Below are 15,624 nucleotides of genomic sequence, written 5' to 3'. Positions count from 1 at the left end.
CATTTCTTAATGATAAAGGCAGTATTATATTGTTTTGAAATTGTAAAGGAAAAAACTGTATAAAAAATGAGTTTAAAATTTTAGATGCTCTTAAATTATATTTTAGAGGTGAATTTTCCATTTAACCTAGAAAAAATCCAAAAACTTATTGAAGGAAGATTGCAATCATCTACTTAAATAGTTCTAAATATGAAAACGTTAGTTGCAAATAGCAAAAAATAAAAATATTTAACTCCTATAAAAACATTTACAGAATTTTATCTAAATACATAAAAATTGATTTTTTTTTAATGAATTATTGATAAGGAGCATGAAGAGTGACTTTAATGGAAGCTACAATAATAAATTGACTGGCATATGGTAGGGGAAAGGAATGAAGAAAATAGGTTGACAGATGCTCTTTTTTTAAGGGTAGGGGTTGGAGTAGGCAAGAGTTGTTGATTTGGCTATACCAAGTTGCCTCATCCATTTAATTAAATTAAATGTGATGGTTCATGTTTGTCCATCACAACTTGTGCCATTTTGATTGTCTTCACTCTTTACCGCAACTTGTTCTTTCCATTATCATGACCTTTCAAGTCTTGTCCTCTGAAGATCACGAAACTAAGCAAACATGTCAAAATTCAATTGAAAAATACGCTGAGATGATACGGAAAAGTGGGAATCATAGTTTATAGCTTTGCTTTAGACAAATATATATTTTTTACCTTGAATTTTTTCTCAATTATTTTTTACCTCTTGAATTTTAACTCGAAAGATATCCGTCTCTATGATTTTTTTTTTTACTCAAAACAATCATGTCTTTGTAGTTTTTTTAGTTAGAATAATTTAATTCATATGATTCATTAAATTAACGAATTACTAATGGCTAAATTGTTACAAGTTAAAAGATCAAGAATTGAATCACCAATTGGGAGAAGCTTTTAGATTAAAAGTTATATTTTATTTTCACTTCACACACACACACACTGAAAAAGATAGTCATGCGTAGGCGAATCCAGAAGAAAATATTATTTGTAATTAAGTGATAGAGATAATTAGGCAAGCGTGCACACGACGTGGCACGAAAAGAAAGTACAAGTTGCCCAACTTACGTAGGACACAACGAGGGCGTCAACGTAATAAAGAAGGAAACAAATCCCATCTCGTCAGACCCCTCAAGCATCCTCGGGCTTATTCTCAATTCCATTATTTTTTTTAAATTATTAATTTCAATCATTCCCATTTAGAGTCATGTTTCATATATTAATTAACATACAGGGAGAAAAATACAAATTATCTTGCATGATTTTCATTTTTTCCCCTCTCCTCTTTTCGCTTCTTTCAACATCTAAACTTTGTCTGGCATTTCGAATTTTCGTCGATTTAATTGCCAACAATCGAAAAAGGCACGCAATAAACATAGGAGGCAACTTTTGAGTGAGAATGATATTCAAATTTTGAAAGAGAAAATTAACGACAGTTTCATTTTTAACAAAATCTATTAAAAATGACTTAGAAATATTTTGTAAACAAAAATCACTATTACAAACTCAAAATTATATTTATGATTTAAACGCTTTATTTGTAATTTAAACGTCTAAATCTGTAATTATTTGAACCCATATTTATATTCATTGTTTTTAAATTTTTTATTTTAAATTTTTTATTAAAAATTTAATTGTTACTAATTTTTTTTCTTTCAAAAGCCAGTCATTCTCCTTTCTTGAGCCATCGGATGATATACAACACACAAACTTGGAATTCACACGGGGGGTCTCTGCCCACGTGCTGTGGGGCCCTTCATTGATTACAAAAAGAAGCCAGCGGCCATTTTTCTCCCTTGTCCTCTGGCTTGACTTGCCATCATCAACTCATCAACATCGTCCCAACATGTCCTTTTCCCACAACCACCACCATCTGACAATTCCATCTCAAATATCTCACCCTCACCATCATCACCCCACATTCTCATATTATTCATTATACATTCCATATAAAAGTACCATAACATTACCAAATAAAATACTTCTGAGCTCAACCTGCAAAAGCAAGCCACATCTACAAGAGATCATAACATTGTCCATCCATCAATTTTGATTCCAAGTTCCAGCATGATTCTAAAATGGGGGCATACAAAAGACCGAGTCAAGTCAACCCTCCCTCTCTAAGACTAGACATTTCGGTCGCCCCCCAACACGGCTAATAATAACTCTCTTCATATATATATCTAAATATATGTAGTCCCGTATTGTTGTCTCAGATAGATTAATCACAGTTCAGCTTTGTGAAGAATAGAGGTGGATTAGAGGACTGATTAGCACTGTTGCATGGCCGACAAGGTGGTGACTATGCAGATACACTGGACAAGTCACTGGTGGAGGAGACATCATGCCCAGATGCCACCTTTTGCTTCCGACCATGTCTACGTCTACTGCTACCTCTTCCTCGCACACCTCCTCCCTCCTTTATGTCTTGTAGCCGATCCACCTGTCTTCACAACGCCAACCAGTAAAGATACTGCACAAGTACTATTATGTGCGCGTGCGTATACACTAATATACAGACACTACATGGTTGATTTACATGTGAAATGGTGACATACCTCAAAGGCTCAAACACAAATACTCCAATTGTGTTCTGTATCCTCACTGGTAATGTTAGTTTACCAGAAACAGACCTTGGGGACAAGTTCAACATGACAACATACAACTCATTTAGACTCTGCAATAAGTAACATTCAAAAACCACTAATTTATCAAGCCAAGGCTGCTGCTAAATGCTGCAGCCAAATGTTGGGTATGGTTTAAATTCATACCAACTCACTCAATTAACCTGTTCTCTATGCATATCCAATGGAGAGGTTTTTGACCTCATCTCCTAATCATGCAGTGTGAAAGAGAACAAATTTAGAAAGCCATGTATACTAACCCCTAAACAGAAGTCCTGGAGGGTGGCCTCAAAGTCAGAGGAATCCACATTCTTCCCAACGTTCATCTCCGAGGAATTGCGTTTGTTAGAACCGGAACTTTCGGAGTAAGTCATGTACGTAGTTGTCGTGGACGAAGTAGAACTAGAAGCAGCAGTGTGGGAGTCACTTCCAGAACATCCAATGTCACCTTGAAACATGTCTTCAAACAGCTGTTGCAACTCCTCAAAGCTCTCTTCCCCATTTTCCTGCCCATTCACGCACAAAACCAATGTCACCAAAAACGTTAATTCACAAACGAACTCTGTATTCCAAGATTTACACACTTCTGCACATTGACATTGATTAAGCACTGGATATTACATAGCCACGGAAGACAGATAAATATTAGTTGCAAGAACCAACCACAACCACAAACAGAAACAAACAACGTAATTATCGTCAACACTGAACTCACGGCAAATACCTAACTTGTCCTGCTGTACCTAACGTCCCAACTTAAGCACTCTCGTTTGTCAGCAGCCAAACGGGTCATCAATATCGATCTTTATAATTATGATCACAATAATACAACGTTTGATTCTCACGAGTGAAGCGCATGGAATCATACCTAATACGTACGGACTGTGAAGACTGGGTTGTTTGTGACTATCTATGTTGAACATGCATATGAGAAATTTCAAAACCCAGATGGACAATTCGGCAAATGGGGTCAAGTTGTGGTGGGGCGCCAACATTTCCATGCCCACCTGTCAACGAAAGCTCAGGTTGCTCCCATGTGGGCCCCCATACTATTATCAGCCATTGCATCTAAAACCTGGGGGCAAAAATCGCAGCACCGTGGGACCCGCCATTTCCATAGGCCCGCGAATTCTGGCTCTGAATTTCCAGCTACAAGCCCCAGAAGCTACTATTCTGCTCCTTATTATGAAAATTGAAAAGGAAGAGGGGCGGTGTATCAGTTTGGTTGATCATGATAATTGTGTCTTTCCACTTTTACCCCGAATTTATTATTCCCTTAAAAAATACTCCTCCTAGAATTTACACCTTGATTACAGGACTAATAACTGGAGTGTCAATGAAAAAAATCTATAACCTCTCACTCCAACTCTTCCATCCAAACAATATAACTTTTTTTTATAAATGTCCTTTGAAAACAACCCTGAGATACAATTGGGTATTAAAAGCATACATGTCTCCTCAGGCTTCCAATTTTGTTTGTCAAAGTCTCGAGGTAAGAGGATTTTAGGCCTAGAAAGAACAGACCGACCCGTGACCCAGCAGGGGCCCATTTCATCGTGGAGAGATCATAAGAAGGAATCTTCCAAGAAACGAAAAAACAGCAGCAGCAAAGCATACAACATAGGATTTGACAAAAGTTAACCTCATGTTTATGCGTAGCTTTATTCATTAAACAAAGCAGGTAGGACGAGTTTTCCAACCAACGTTTCACCCATTCATTGAAATTAAATATTAAATATTGACTTGAACTCAAAATCACTCACATTTGGTTTTGTTTGGCTCATCATTGCTGCCATTTCGTTCAAGAATTCTCCCATCCCCTGCAAAAATTAGGAAATAATTTTTTTCTTTTTAAAAAAAAAAGGATGCTAGGCGATAAAAACACTACTACAAAAGCACCCATATGAAGAAACTAAGCAACCCAGAAAGACTGAGAATCAATCAAGCTAATTTTTATATTAAAGGAAACAAAATAGAATCCCGTATTGATCCCAGAATTGAGAAAAGTCTTCACTTTACAAAAAAACAGAAAATAAAAAAAAAACCCCGGAAACAGGACAAGAATGACCAATAAAACCAGGGGGGGAAAATACATATCTTCTATTTTAAGTTAAAAGATAAAAAGGACCATTTTTTCCTCGAAAGAAAAAGAGACCATAAGGATCGGCCCAAGTGACTTACAATGTCGTCGTCATCGCTGTCATAGACTCCTATGTCATACAAGAACCTCTTATTGGCATCAGATAAAACTGTGGACGCAGAAAAGGGGGAAAAACAGAGTAAGAAGAATGAAGTAGCATCTCGTGATTTAATTGCTTCAGTACGAAGGATCCGATGAATCCGAGAATCTATCGTCAATCAATAACATATCAGGGAAGAATAAAAAATCAGAGAGAAGGAAGAGTTACCAGAATAGGCTTGCTGAATTGCCTGGAATTTCTTCTTAGCCTCTTCCACGAACTTTGAATTCCCCGACGCTGAACAACGATCTGGGTGCCATTTCTATCCCATCAAACAAAACCATTTTACAACGTTATAACAAACGCACATAATTCCTGGGACACATCTTATAATCCCTTACCCATCACAGAGGAAAATGGACAGAGAGTCCACATGGGATTTCTCAAAGTTGGGGAAAAATAAAAAAGTACCATCCTCGAAGCGAGTTCTTGGAATCTTACAAGACCCATATGCCAACATGAATGGATTTTTTTAAAACAAACAAGTTTAGTAAGAAGAAAAAGGAAAGATGAACAGAGAGAGGCATTCAATTCTAACCATTGCGAGTTTCTTATAAGCATTCCTGAGCTCTAATTCTGTGCACTCCTTATCCAATCCCATAACTGCATAGAAGTCATTGCCTTTCTCTTCTCCATTCGCCATTGTTGTTCTCAACGATAAGATAAAAATCCAAACTTTCTCAAAGAGAAGCTACAGAAAAAGCACCACCAGCCAGACCCCAATGAAAACCAGAAGCACAAATCAGACTTAAGTTTTTCTCTCCTCTTTCGTGTCGACGAATTGACTCAGCCAAAACCAACTAAACGCAAACACCGTACAACCAGAAAAACTACATCAAAACGCAGGCAAGCTAGCACACAAAATAAGAATAATACTAGAATTTATATATTATTATGGTACTTGTTTGAGAATTGGGACACGGAACCTTAGCATTTTAGGTTCCGTGGAGTGAAAGGTGAAGAGTAAGGGAAAAGAGGAAGGAGGAGGCTGTCTCCGGAGAGATCACAAACATACCCTCCCCAACCTCGCTATGGCACAAGAACACTCCAGAAACGGAGCAGTTTATATAGTTTTGATGTACTTAATTAGTATAAAGTTTAATGGTGGTTAATTTAACGGTGAGATGGGGATTGAGGACGGTGAGGATACACGGACGAGATTGCACGGTGGGTTTAGATATTTTTGGTGAATTGCGTTTGTGTGTCCAGAAGGTTCTGTTTTTCACTGTGATGAAGTCCTTCTTCAGGGGCAACGGGGAAGCGGGGCCCACCGCAACATGGGGTCTTATTATTTATAACAGCTTTAAGAATTGATTGATCATATCATATTGTGTTGCGAAAATTCTGAGAAAGGGCCAAATAAATTCAAAAATCATACAATTCAAATTTTTGTAAATACATTTTAAAACGTGGTTCTTCTTTTCAAATATTTTAAAAAATTATATACTTTGTGTTTGTTTAAATTCTATTTAATCGACTTAAACTAAAGTTTGTAGGTTTTGTTAAGAATAGTGGGTAAATGAACTTTTTTCTTCCATTATAATTAGACCAAAAGCTAAATTTTAAAATTTTTGCATTAGTTACGTTGAAATTTAATTCTTAGCTTCATTTAATACATTTTAAATTCAATAAATTGGTGCTGGTAAAAAAAATTAATGAATAACTTATTTATCCTTTTGCATTTTCTTTTGAAATTTAATATTTTTATTACTTATAAATTTAACTTATTATTCATAATTTATATATATATATATAGACACACGCGACTCTTTTTTTCCTTAGTTTTTTTTATCAGTCTCTATCTTTTTAGTTATTATATATTTAAACTTTTTTTTTAATTATATCATCTAAATATTTTTTAATTTGTCAAATTAATTTTTTAAAAAAGAATATTTAAATATAAATTATATTGTAACAACTGACTTTTAATTTAATTTTAATTTGTAAACTGTAATTTATATAAAATATAATTCTACATCATTCCAAGCAAGCTCGTCTGGTACTTCTGCGTAATTTTCTGGGTTGTATTGTGACAGCCATATGATCATAGAAAAGGATATCGGACCCAGTTCATTGGAAAATAGGTCCTGCTTGATGGCCCTTTTTTTTTTTTGGGAGAATCTCATTTTGGTATTGGGGATGTAATATATTAACAAATCAGATTCAAATAAATCTGAAATTATAATGCAGTACCAAAATACTAAATTGAAATTAATTTTTATAAAAAATCATCAAAATGTCCTTCATTTATTTAAAAGAAAAAGAAAAAAACTACTAGCTATCTAGTTAGAATACCATTGTTGGACATCGAAGCCTCATTGGCGACGGCTATTATTAGACCTTCATCATTGGAACTTTGGCCAACAATGGTTGGAGAATTAAATTCTCTAAAGGTGGCCAACGGGATGTATGAACCCATAACTACTTGACTTACTAGAAGACTAATGTCGATCAAGTCATTGAATCTTTTTAATCATATAATGAATAAAAATCTATATAATGAACTTTATTTTCAAACTTCTTAATCATTACATTATTTGTTACAAACTTGTTAATTTCTAAACAAGACCTATTATCTACTTAACTTTACATATTAATTTGTGACTTCCTAAACTCAACTATATTGTTAATTTTTCAACTTTATTTATTAATTTTATAACGGCACTTGTTAATATCATTAATCTGAAAAATAACTAAATTACTTGTTAAGTACATGACTTTACTTTTAATTCCTCAACATCACTTGTTAATTAGTTTTCTTATTAAATCTGTGACTCCCTAAATTGAATTACATTATTTATTAATTGTGTACCTTTAGTTGTTGATTTCTAAACAAACGTGTTAACTATTTAACTTTATTTATTAATTCATGACTTCCTAACAGAATTTGTTAACTACTTAACTTTACTTGGTAAATATGTTACTTCTTCAACTATATTACAATGCTTGTCAATCGTGCTAGTTCCTCAATATGACTTGTTCGTTACTTAACTTTACTTATTTTAACAAGTTCATTTCTTGTCGTAATAATCAATAAATTTGAAAACAATGATTATTATATATATATATATATATATATCAACTTTTTGGAAGCAACTTGCTCCGATGAAAGTCGGCTGTTGGGTCCCTATGGCCATCAATTCAGTCCTAGTGAAAGTCAGTCATCTTGTGGTCATCATCGGTCTGATCTTGATAGAAGCTGGTCCTTTAATCCTTGTCATCACTATTAGTTCAATTTTGGTAAAAGTCGGCCCACCAGTCCCCATTATCGCCATTGGTCAAGTTTTGGTAGAAGTTGACAGTCTAGCTTAGTGGTTGTTGTCAGTCTAGTCCCGATATAAGTAGGTCATCTGGTTTGATGGTTGCTATTGGTCCTGTTCCTACTGAAATTGGCCATCCGATGCCCTTCTTTGTCATCAGTCAGGTCTTGGTGAAAGTTGGGCTTCCGATACCATTTGTCGTTGTTAGTTTGATCCCAATAAAAGTTGGCTATCCCATCCTGATTGTCATCGTCAGTCAAATCTCGATAAAAGTCGGCCATTCTATCCCAATCATTGCCATATTTCTAGTCTCGATGGAAGTCTTCCATCTCGTCTTGATCATCACCGTAGGTCTGGTCCCGGTAAAAGGCGGTCGTCCAGTCTCGATTAACAGTGACAACTTGTTTTCATCAACTTAAGCTATCTGGTCCAATTATCATTGGCAAGTCGATCAAAGCCTTTATGAATTGAGGTCAAATCACAAAAGAGATTGAATTAGAATTTGAAATAATAAGGGTTTAGAAAGAATTTTAAATTACAAAGAGATTAAGGCAGAACTTGAATTTGAATTTGAGTTAAATTCAAATTCAGATTCAAATCCATACATTTTTAATTATCCAAACAATAAATTTAGCTTAAATCTAAATCTATATACATCTAAACATAGCACAGGGAATTTAATTTATAATTCTTTAGGCTGGCAATAGTCTAACAATTGGTTAGAGCTCCAATGATGGAGGTTCAGTGATTGCTATCATTGGCGGTGGGTGGCTGGTGGTTTTTTCTTCTTCTTTTTAAATAAATAAAGGAAATTTAATCATTTCTTATAAAAATTATTTTCAATTTAGTGTCTCAATATTGCAGTGTAATTTTAAATTTATTTGGGCCTAATTTGTTTGCATGCACATCTTTAGTTCTTAAATGAAATTTTCCCTCTTTTTTTCCCCAAACGAAGATGTTTCTATTATAATATTTTCTAAAGGAAGCTATTTTATAAAATTTTGTTTCATGGAAGAATTTTATCCAAAGATAGAAATGTGACATAATAATAAATGAAATTTATTAAAATTTAAAATTTTAATTCACTCTACTGAGACTAAAATAAAATTAATTTAAATGACAAAAATATCAAAAGAGTCCTTTTTTTTAACCAACAAAAAATAGTCTCTATTTAAACATAAAAATATAACAGTCAAATTTAAATGTAATATTAGGAAATTAACCATTAAAATTGAGAAATTAACAACTCAAACTACTTTCTAAATTCAGATAAGCTGATTGAACAAATCTCATTTTCTCAACGGTTAACAAGTCAATTAAAGTAATTTACCAATTATGTTTGAATATTAATAAGTAAAATTGTGAAATTAATAATTGATGTTACTTTATAAATTCAGATAAATTAATTGAACAAATTAAGAATTGTCAGGTCAAATAATTTATAAGTGATGTTGAAAAATTAACTTATAAAGTTGGGAAATTAAAACCTGACATTGCTTCATAAGTTAAAATAATTAAAATGATTGAACAAGTGACTTGTGAAGCAACTTTTGTTGATAATTTTTCAATTTTAATTATTAATTTTTTAACATTATATTAAATCTTACCGCTATTTTTTAAATGTTTAAATACAGGCTAATTTTTTATTATTTAAATTAATTTTATTTCAATCTTGCTAGATTGAATTGAAATTTCAAATTTTAATTGATCTTATTTATTATCACATGATAACATTCCTAATCATCTGACGAAATTCTCCCTTGTTTTATTATCATCATCGTTAATTGAATGCAACATAAAGGCCCCACTTATCAGCAATAAATAAGTACCATTGAAGAAGGTGAAAAATGAAATAAAGGAAAAAAAAAAAACGCATTGAAGCATTTTGTCTGGTCTTTCACGTTCCTTTTGTTTCTTGCAGGTTTGTGGCACTATGTGGATATGTAATCGTTATATTATTGTCTGGATGTGTTATTATTGGAATTGTTATTAATGGAATTTTAGTTAGACCCAGAAAGAAAATGCCTTAAATGTTATAATTAATTACTTCGATTTCAAGTTGCACTGCATATATATTTGAGTTTAAGCTATCAGATTTTCTTAGAATCAATGGGTGCCTTAGACGGATCTAAACTTGCCCCCCCCATAGATTATTGGGTTTTTGGAGGAATTTTTATTTTTTCTTTACGAAATAGTTTAAAATATATTTCGGCCCCCATTTTTATTTTATTTTGAGTTTAGCCCCCCAACCATAAAACTCTGCATCCGTCCCTGGCCTTAGAGCGATAATCACAATATAATTATCAAATACAGCACTCAATTTCCTAATATATATACTGATCGAAATTGCGTAGGCACGTCGGAAAGTATATGGATTGTTTCAAAGTGGCACGTGGTGCAGTAGGATCAAAGGAAGATCATCATGCCGTTATATATATCATCATCCCGTTGTATGATATATATATATATATATATATATTATATCATACAGATCACAAATTAGGGAACTGTTTTCTTTTTAATTCCACAGCCCATTATCTTAAAAAATCTGGGGTATTATCACCATTTTCTTAGATTTAATCCGCACTTTTGCTAGTTGAAATTATTATTATTAATGATGATCTCAAGGGTACCTCGAACTTGAGGATGCCTTTGTATTTCTAACATGATATAACACTAGTGTATGTTTTACAACTTAATTAAACCCAAGGCTCTAGAATAATGTGATTCAGCTCTCTCAATTAGTGAAATCAAGCACGCTAAGTGGCATATTTATGGGGTTTTTATTGTATTTAGAAGTTTTTTTTGACCAACTTGTACTTAGAAGTTACCTAATTTATTCCTTACCAGTAAGTAACTAGGAAAAGACACAATCCCTGGAAGAAAAGAAAGCAGAGAAGGCAATGATGTAAATATGAAGACACAAGACAAGGAGTGGTCCAAGAAAGAAAAGGGGCACGTGATATTTGGCTTGGAATGTCCTGGAAATCACGTGCGACGTGCATGGGAAAAGCAGGAGAAGGAAGATGAGGAAGAACCAGAACCAGATAGATGCGTCCTCAGTCAGAAACTGTGTCCCACACAAAACACATTGACAATCTTCTTCCTTCGCATGTGGATTTAATTTCCAGGGCCATATATCTCCATTATTACCCCTTTCCATGTTATCTTGGTATATGCTAGCTGGCTCCCTTTTTAAAATAGAACTCATGCATGCAAGCATTGGTTACTGTAGGATCAGAATTCAATAAGTGTTTCAAATTCTTTCACAATTCAATGTATAAGCGTTTGACGTCACACAATAGATATTATATTAAAAGATGCAGGCACAATAGAACGCTGAATACAATTCTACCTTTATCCAACTATTCATGTAATTGTATATAAATTAATGATTAAAATGCATTTTCATATAATCCTTTTTTAACTCGTTATTTAATTTCATTTATTTCTAGTTAACCATAAATTTCAAGCATTGATGAAATCTTAAGGCAATAATATTGTGGACACTCATTCAATGAAAAAATTTGCAACATTCATAAAATCCAAATCTATTAGAAAAGCGATTGCATATATAGTTGTACTACTCCGAGTCTTGAATGTAAGATAGCTTTTAAAGTATTATTTGATTCAAAATGTAAAACAATGTTTATCATATTATATTGGCTATTCCAATGATAGTATATCGACCTTTTTTTTTTTTAAACTACCAATGCTTTACATATGCTACGCTAGATGATTTTTAGATGCTAAAAAAATGTCAAACTATGATATGATAGATCAGACAACAGCATACAGTTTCAACTTTTAAGATTGAAATAAAACACATCGTTAGATCAGTAAACGTTATAATTAACATTTGTTATTTTTAATAAAAATAAAATAATTTTTTAATTTAAAATTTATTAACATAAAAGTTTTTAAAAATTTCAGTTAAATTATAGTTTCAAGAGATTGTATTATAATTTATAATAATTTAAAAAAAATTATTGTCATTTTTCTTAAATTAAACAAACTAAGAGATGAAAAGTGGATAGGCACAAAAGCCAATTTTGTCCACAAAATTAATCATTTTGTGGCTTTTGGTGTAGACAAAATGCACTCTGGGGTCGTGTGTGTGTCTGTGTGTGTGTGTGAGTGGGTGGGAGTGAGCAAATGCATATATATGCCCATCTTCATTATTACACCAAATATCCATGGGTCCCTCCCTTAACTTTCATTTCAATGCATTCATTTCCACCTTCACATGTTATATATTTGAATTTTTCAATATCACCCCCATCAACTTGCGTATGTATATTGGTATATATTTCCAGATTTGATGTCCTTTTCAATGGCTATTTCATCCATATAGTCTCGTCCCAAAATCAATAAGGCATATCCATATAATTTCAGCTACACGATTCACAAATTATGAATATATATAATGCAAATCATCATTCTGTCAAGTCTTTGTTTACTGCATATTAGGAAATTTATCTAATTAGTTTAATGTGATTCCCACAAACACATACATAATTCCTCAAATTAAACAAACAAATACAAATTTTATTTAGATCAATGTTCTTCAAGTTGTGGATTTTTTTTATTAAAACTTTATCTTGCTCTTCAAAAAAAAAATACTGATTCTTTTCTTAAAAGTTTGACGTGACGATTATGAGAGATGAGGTGTTTAATTAATTTGTTAATTTTGTATATATTTTTAATTCATCTAGCAGTGTTAATATAAATGGCAAAACCCACTATCTGAAAAGGTTTGTCAATGCTGGACTCAGATTAATTTGAGTTCTTATTAAATCCTTTCAACTTGACGTGGAGTGGCCTAAAATACCGGGTGTGCGAGAAATTAAAAAAAATGAGATGCAAGGTAAACATTGGATTTAGACAGTCCAAATTTGTTAAAAATTATACAACCTAAAAAGGATATTGCAGCTACGATACGTACGTACGTATTTTAAAGTATGGTCCCAAGAGGGCCGTGACACAAACTTTCAGAAATAGAAACTTGCTAGGCAACAAGTTGCAGGAAGAATGTATAGTGAATAACAAAGTGTCGAGTGGCATGAGAGCCTTCAGGGTCACATGAAGAGTGGCCATCAATTCATGTGTCTCTTTCAGGGTTGAAAATTAATAAAATAAAACTGATCAACTTGATCGTTCTTGTATGCTTTGACCGGTTATCTTTTGGGATCCAGCAAATTCTGTAAAGTTCTATGCATACGTATTACATAGTGCAACTATCAGACAAGTTTTTGACAACCATGTATTTATGTTCATTCCTTGGCAGGATAAATGGATCTTGATATACACACATATATATATTTATATTGCCAGCAACGGAAACAGTAATTTCCCTGTTATACCAACTTGTCATCGTCATTTCACTACGATTCTGCCAATAGTCCTACTCCATTCAATGTAAATATCTGTGTATGTGGTATCAAATAAGCAACATATACTCAGTACACCGAGTCAATCACGGTGCCAATGCCCGGGTGAGGGTGCAATATTTTTAAAATTAATAAATTTAAAAATAATTTATTTTTTTTTTAAATAGCAGGCACATACTTTATTGTTACACATGGCTTCATATTCTGAAATTATTGAACAATCACCTTATTGTTAATGTTAAAAAAAATCTTTTTCAATATAAATTATTAGATAATTATTTATCAATAGATCTCCTATATGATTCTACAACCTATTTTTTTTTTTTATAAATTTCACAACAAAAAAGACTCTTACTATGTAATCAGTATTGCCAATCTTGAGAAAGTATAAACTAAAGGATAAACTATATGTCTTCTTGTTTCAAACAATTTTTTTTTTGCAAGATTATAAATTCCTTTTAATGATTCAAATTCAGTATTGCTTCGCATATTAATGATGTAAATCTCAAGCTGATTATCAATCTTCAGGAAGAAAACTCACATGGATAGAACTTTACAAATTCAATTGATCTTTCATTATCAAAATTTTGAATTAATTTTTTTTGGTTGAATTAAATTTTTTTCAGACCCTAAATATCCTCAAAGTTGGACTAAGGAGTGCAAGGTATTTGGACAAGGGTATGCAAAGTAGTAAAATACATGACCCTGTTTTATAATTTTTTTCAAGTTTAGGGGTGCATCCCCCGAAACTCAACGTAGGGCCACCCGTGCACTCAGTAGTATCAGATATACATAAAAAGGGAAAAAAAAAAAAACTAAATTGGAATTTGCTTACATGTATTCTTAAGAAGGAAATTACATATATATAAACGTGCTAAGATGCGGCCATAAGCTTTAGTAGAGAGAAGAGTATGAAAAAAAAAGAAGAGGAAAGGTGTGGAAAGTAGCCAAACAAGTTGCAGCGAATTAAAAACGGTAAACATTGGGGGGCCAAGTGGCTTAGTGGGTCACAAAAGCGTCTTATAATTAACCAGCTTGCACATCTGTTCATATATCCCTTTCGCAATTCAAAATTAATTAATTAATCTCTCTTCAACATCAACATGCATGTATATGCTTTCATTTTAGCTTGATGGTCCAACAAATTCTGCTAGTTGTTGTGTGTTGATTGTGAATATTTCCCTTCCACTGTCTTTCTTTTTTCGGCCAAGTCCCTCCCATTTTAAAGCAACCCATCCAGTCCTGTCCATAAGTTCTGATTTATTTGAGCTAATATCTTTTTTATATCGTCTATTGTCCATAACTTGAGAGAATCGCACCGGAAAGGTTTACACACTTTACATGTGTATCACGCTTTTTAAAAATATCTTCCTTAATTTGTGCCTTTGGGTTCAATCTAGTTTCTTATAATAAATTAGCAATATATAAGTGATATTGCTAGGATGTATTGAGTTTAGCTAATTAATAGAAGCTAGTTCCTTGAAATGAATGAGTATTGTAAAAAGAAATGTTTATATTTAGTATCAACTGTGGTTTGAAAAGAACTGCATCCGGATAAAGGCAAGATTATTTTAAAGTAATTAATTATAATGAATAAAATATTAAATAGAGATTCAATAAAAAGCTTAAATTATGAAAACTTTGAACCAAATCAAATTGTATTAATTAATTATAATTAACATGAAGCAACTTGAGGTGACTCAGGACCAATTTCCATGCTCATCTCATGGATAAGCACATAATGCTTAACCTTGATATGAGATCTGAACCATTCAAATTTTAATTTAGATGGTCCAAATTTAATATATTATTATATATTATACTTATTAAAATAAAAATTTATAAAAATTATAGAATAATTTTAACAAGTTTTTTATTTTTAGCCTGGTCTAAATTTAATTTAGTAGGTTTGATTTAATATTAAAATTTTTATAATTAATGTATACTGATTATTTCTGCATAGTCTTGAATTATGCAAAATAAATCTGGATAATTAATATACATTAATTATAAAAATTTTAATATTAAATTAAATCTAGCTTAGATTAAAAATAAAGTATTTATTAAAATTATCTTATAAATTT

General features: G+C 32.4%; 1 protein-coding gene across 4 annotated transcripts; it reads right to left on the bottom strand.

The window, feature by feature from the left end:
- Positions 1 to 1,718: 1,718 nt before the first annotated feature.
- On the bottom strand, positions 1,719 to 5,939 carry LOC129291591 (uncharacterized). 4 transcript variants are annotated; one of them, XR_008588710.1, is made up of 7 exons: positions 5,429 to 5,939; positions 5,059 to 5,152; positions 4,832 to 4,899; positions 4,414 to 4,470; positions 2,911 to 3,156; positions 2,585 to 2,659; positions 2,330 to 2,469 (listed from the first exon to the last, which is right to left on the bottom strand). XR_008588710.1 is itself a non-coding variant. In XM_054929045.1 (6 exons), exons 1-6 carry the CDS (start codon positions 5,531 to 5,533, stop codon positions 2,417 to 2,419), a joined length of 627 nt encoding a protein of 208 aa, XP_054785020.1. In that variant the 5' UTR covers positions 5,534 to 5,939; the 3' UTR covers positions 1,719 to 2,416. The 4 variants fall into 4 exon arrangements, 2 of the variants coding, with proteins under 2 accessions (XP_054785020.1, XP_054785019.1); XR_008588711.1 differs by having other exon boundaries at positions 2,347 to 2,473; XM_054929045.1 differs by lacking the exon at positions 2,585 to 2,659 and having other exon boundaries at positions 1,719 to 2,473.
- Between the last annotated feature and the right edge of the window lie 9,685 nt (positions 5,940 to 15,624).

This window comes from Prosopis cineraria, unplaced genomic scaffold (genome assembly GCF_029017545.1).
Source record: "Prosopis cineraria cultivar Desert tree isolate PC_DT_omini unplaced genomic scaffold, ASM2901754v1 PC13, whole genome shotgun sequence".
Taxonomy (NCBI): domain Eukaryota; kingdom Viridiplantae; phylum Streptophyta; class Magnoliopsida; order Fabales; family Fabaceae; genus Prosopis; species Prosopis cineraria.
Note: the sequence above shows the minus strand (reverse complement) of the source record. Positions and strands in the feature narration are given on the sequence as shown.

Coding starts and splice junctions, on each gene's coding strand:
- LOC129291591 (XM_054929044.1), bottom strand. CDS start 5,533: ATGGCGAATGGAGAAGAGAAAGGCAATGACTTCTATGCAGTTATGGGA. Junction 4,900..5,058: donor AATTCAGCAAGCCTATTCTG/GTAACTCTTCCT, acceptor CTGCGTCCACAG/TTTTATCTGATGCCAATAAG. Junction 3,157..4,413: donor TGAGCCAAACAAAACCAAAT/GTGAGTGATTTT, acceptor GTGAATGGGCAG/GAAAATGGGGAAGAGAGCTT.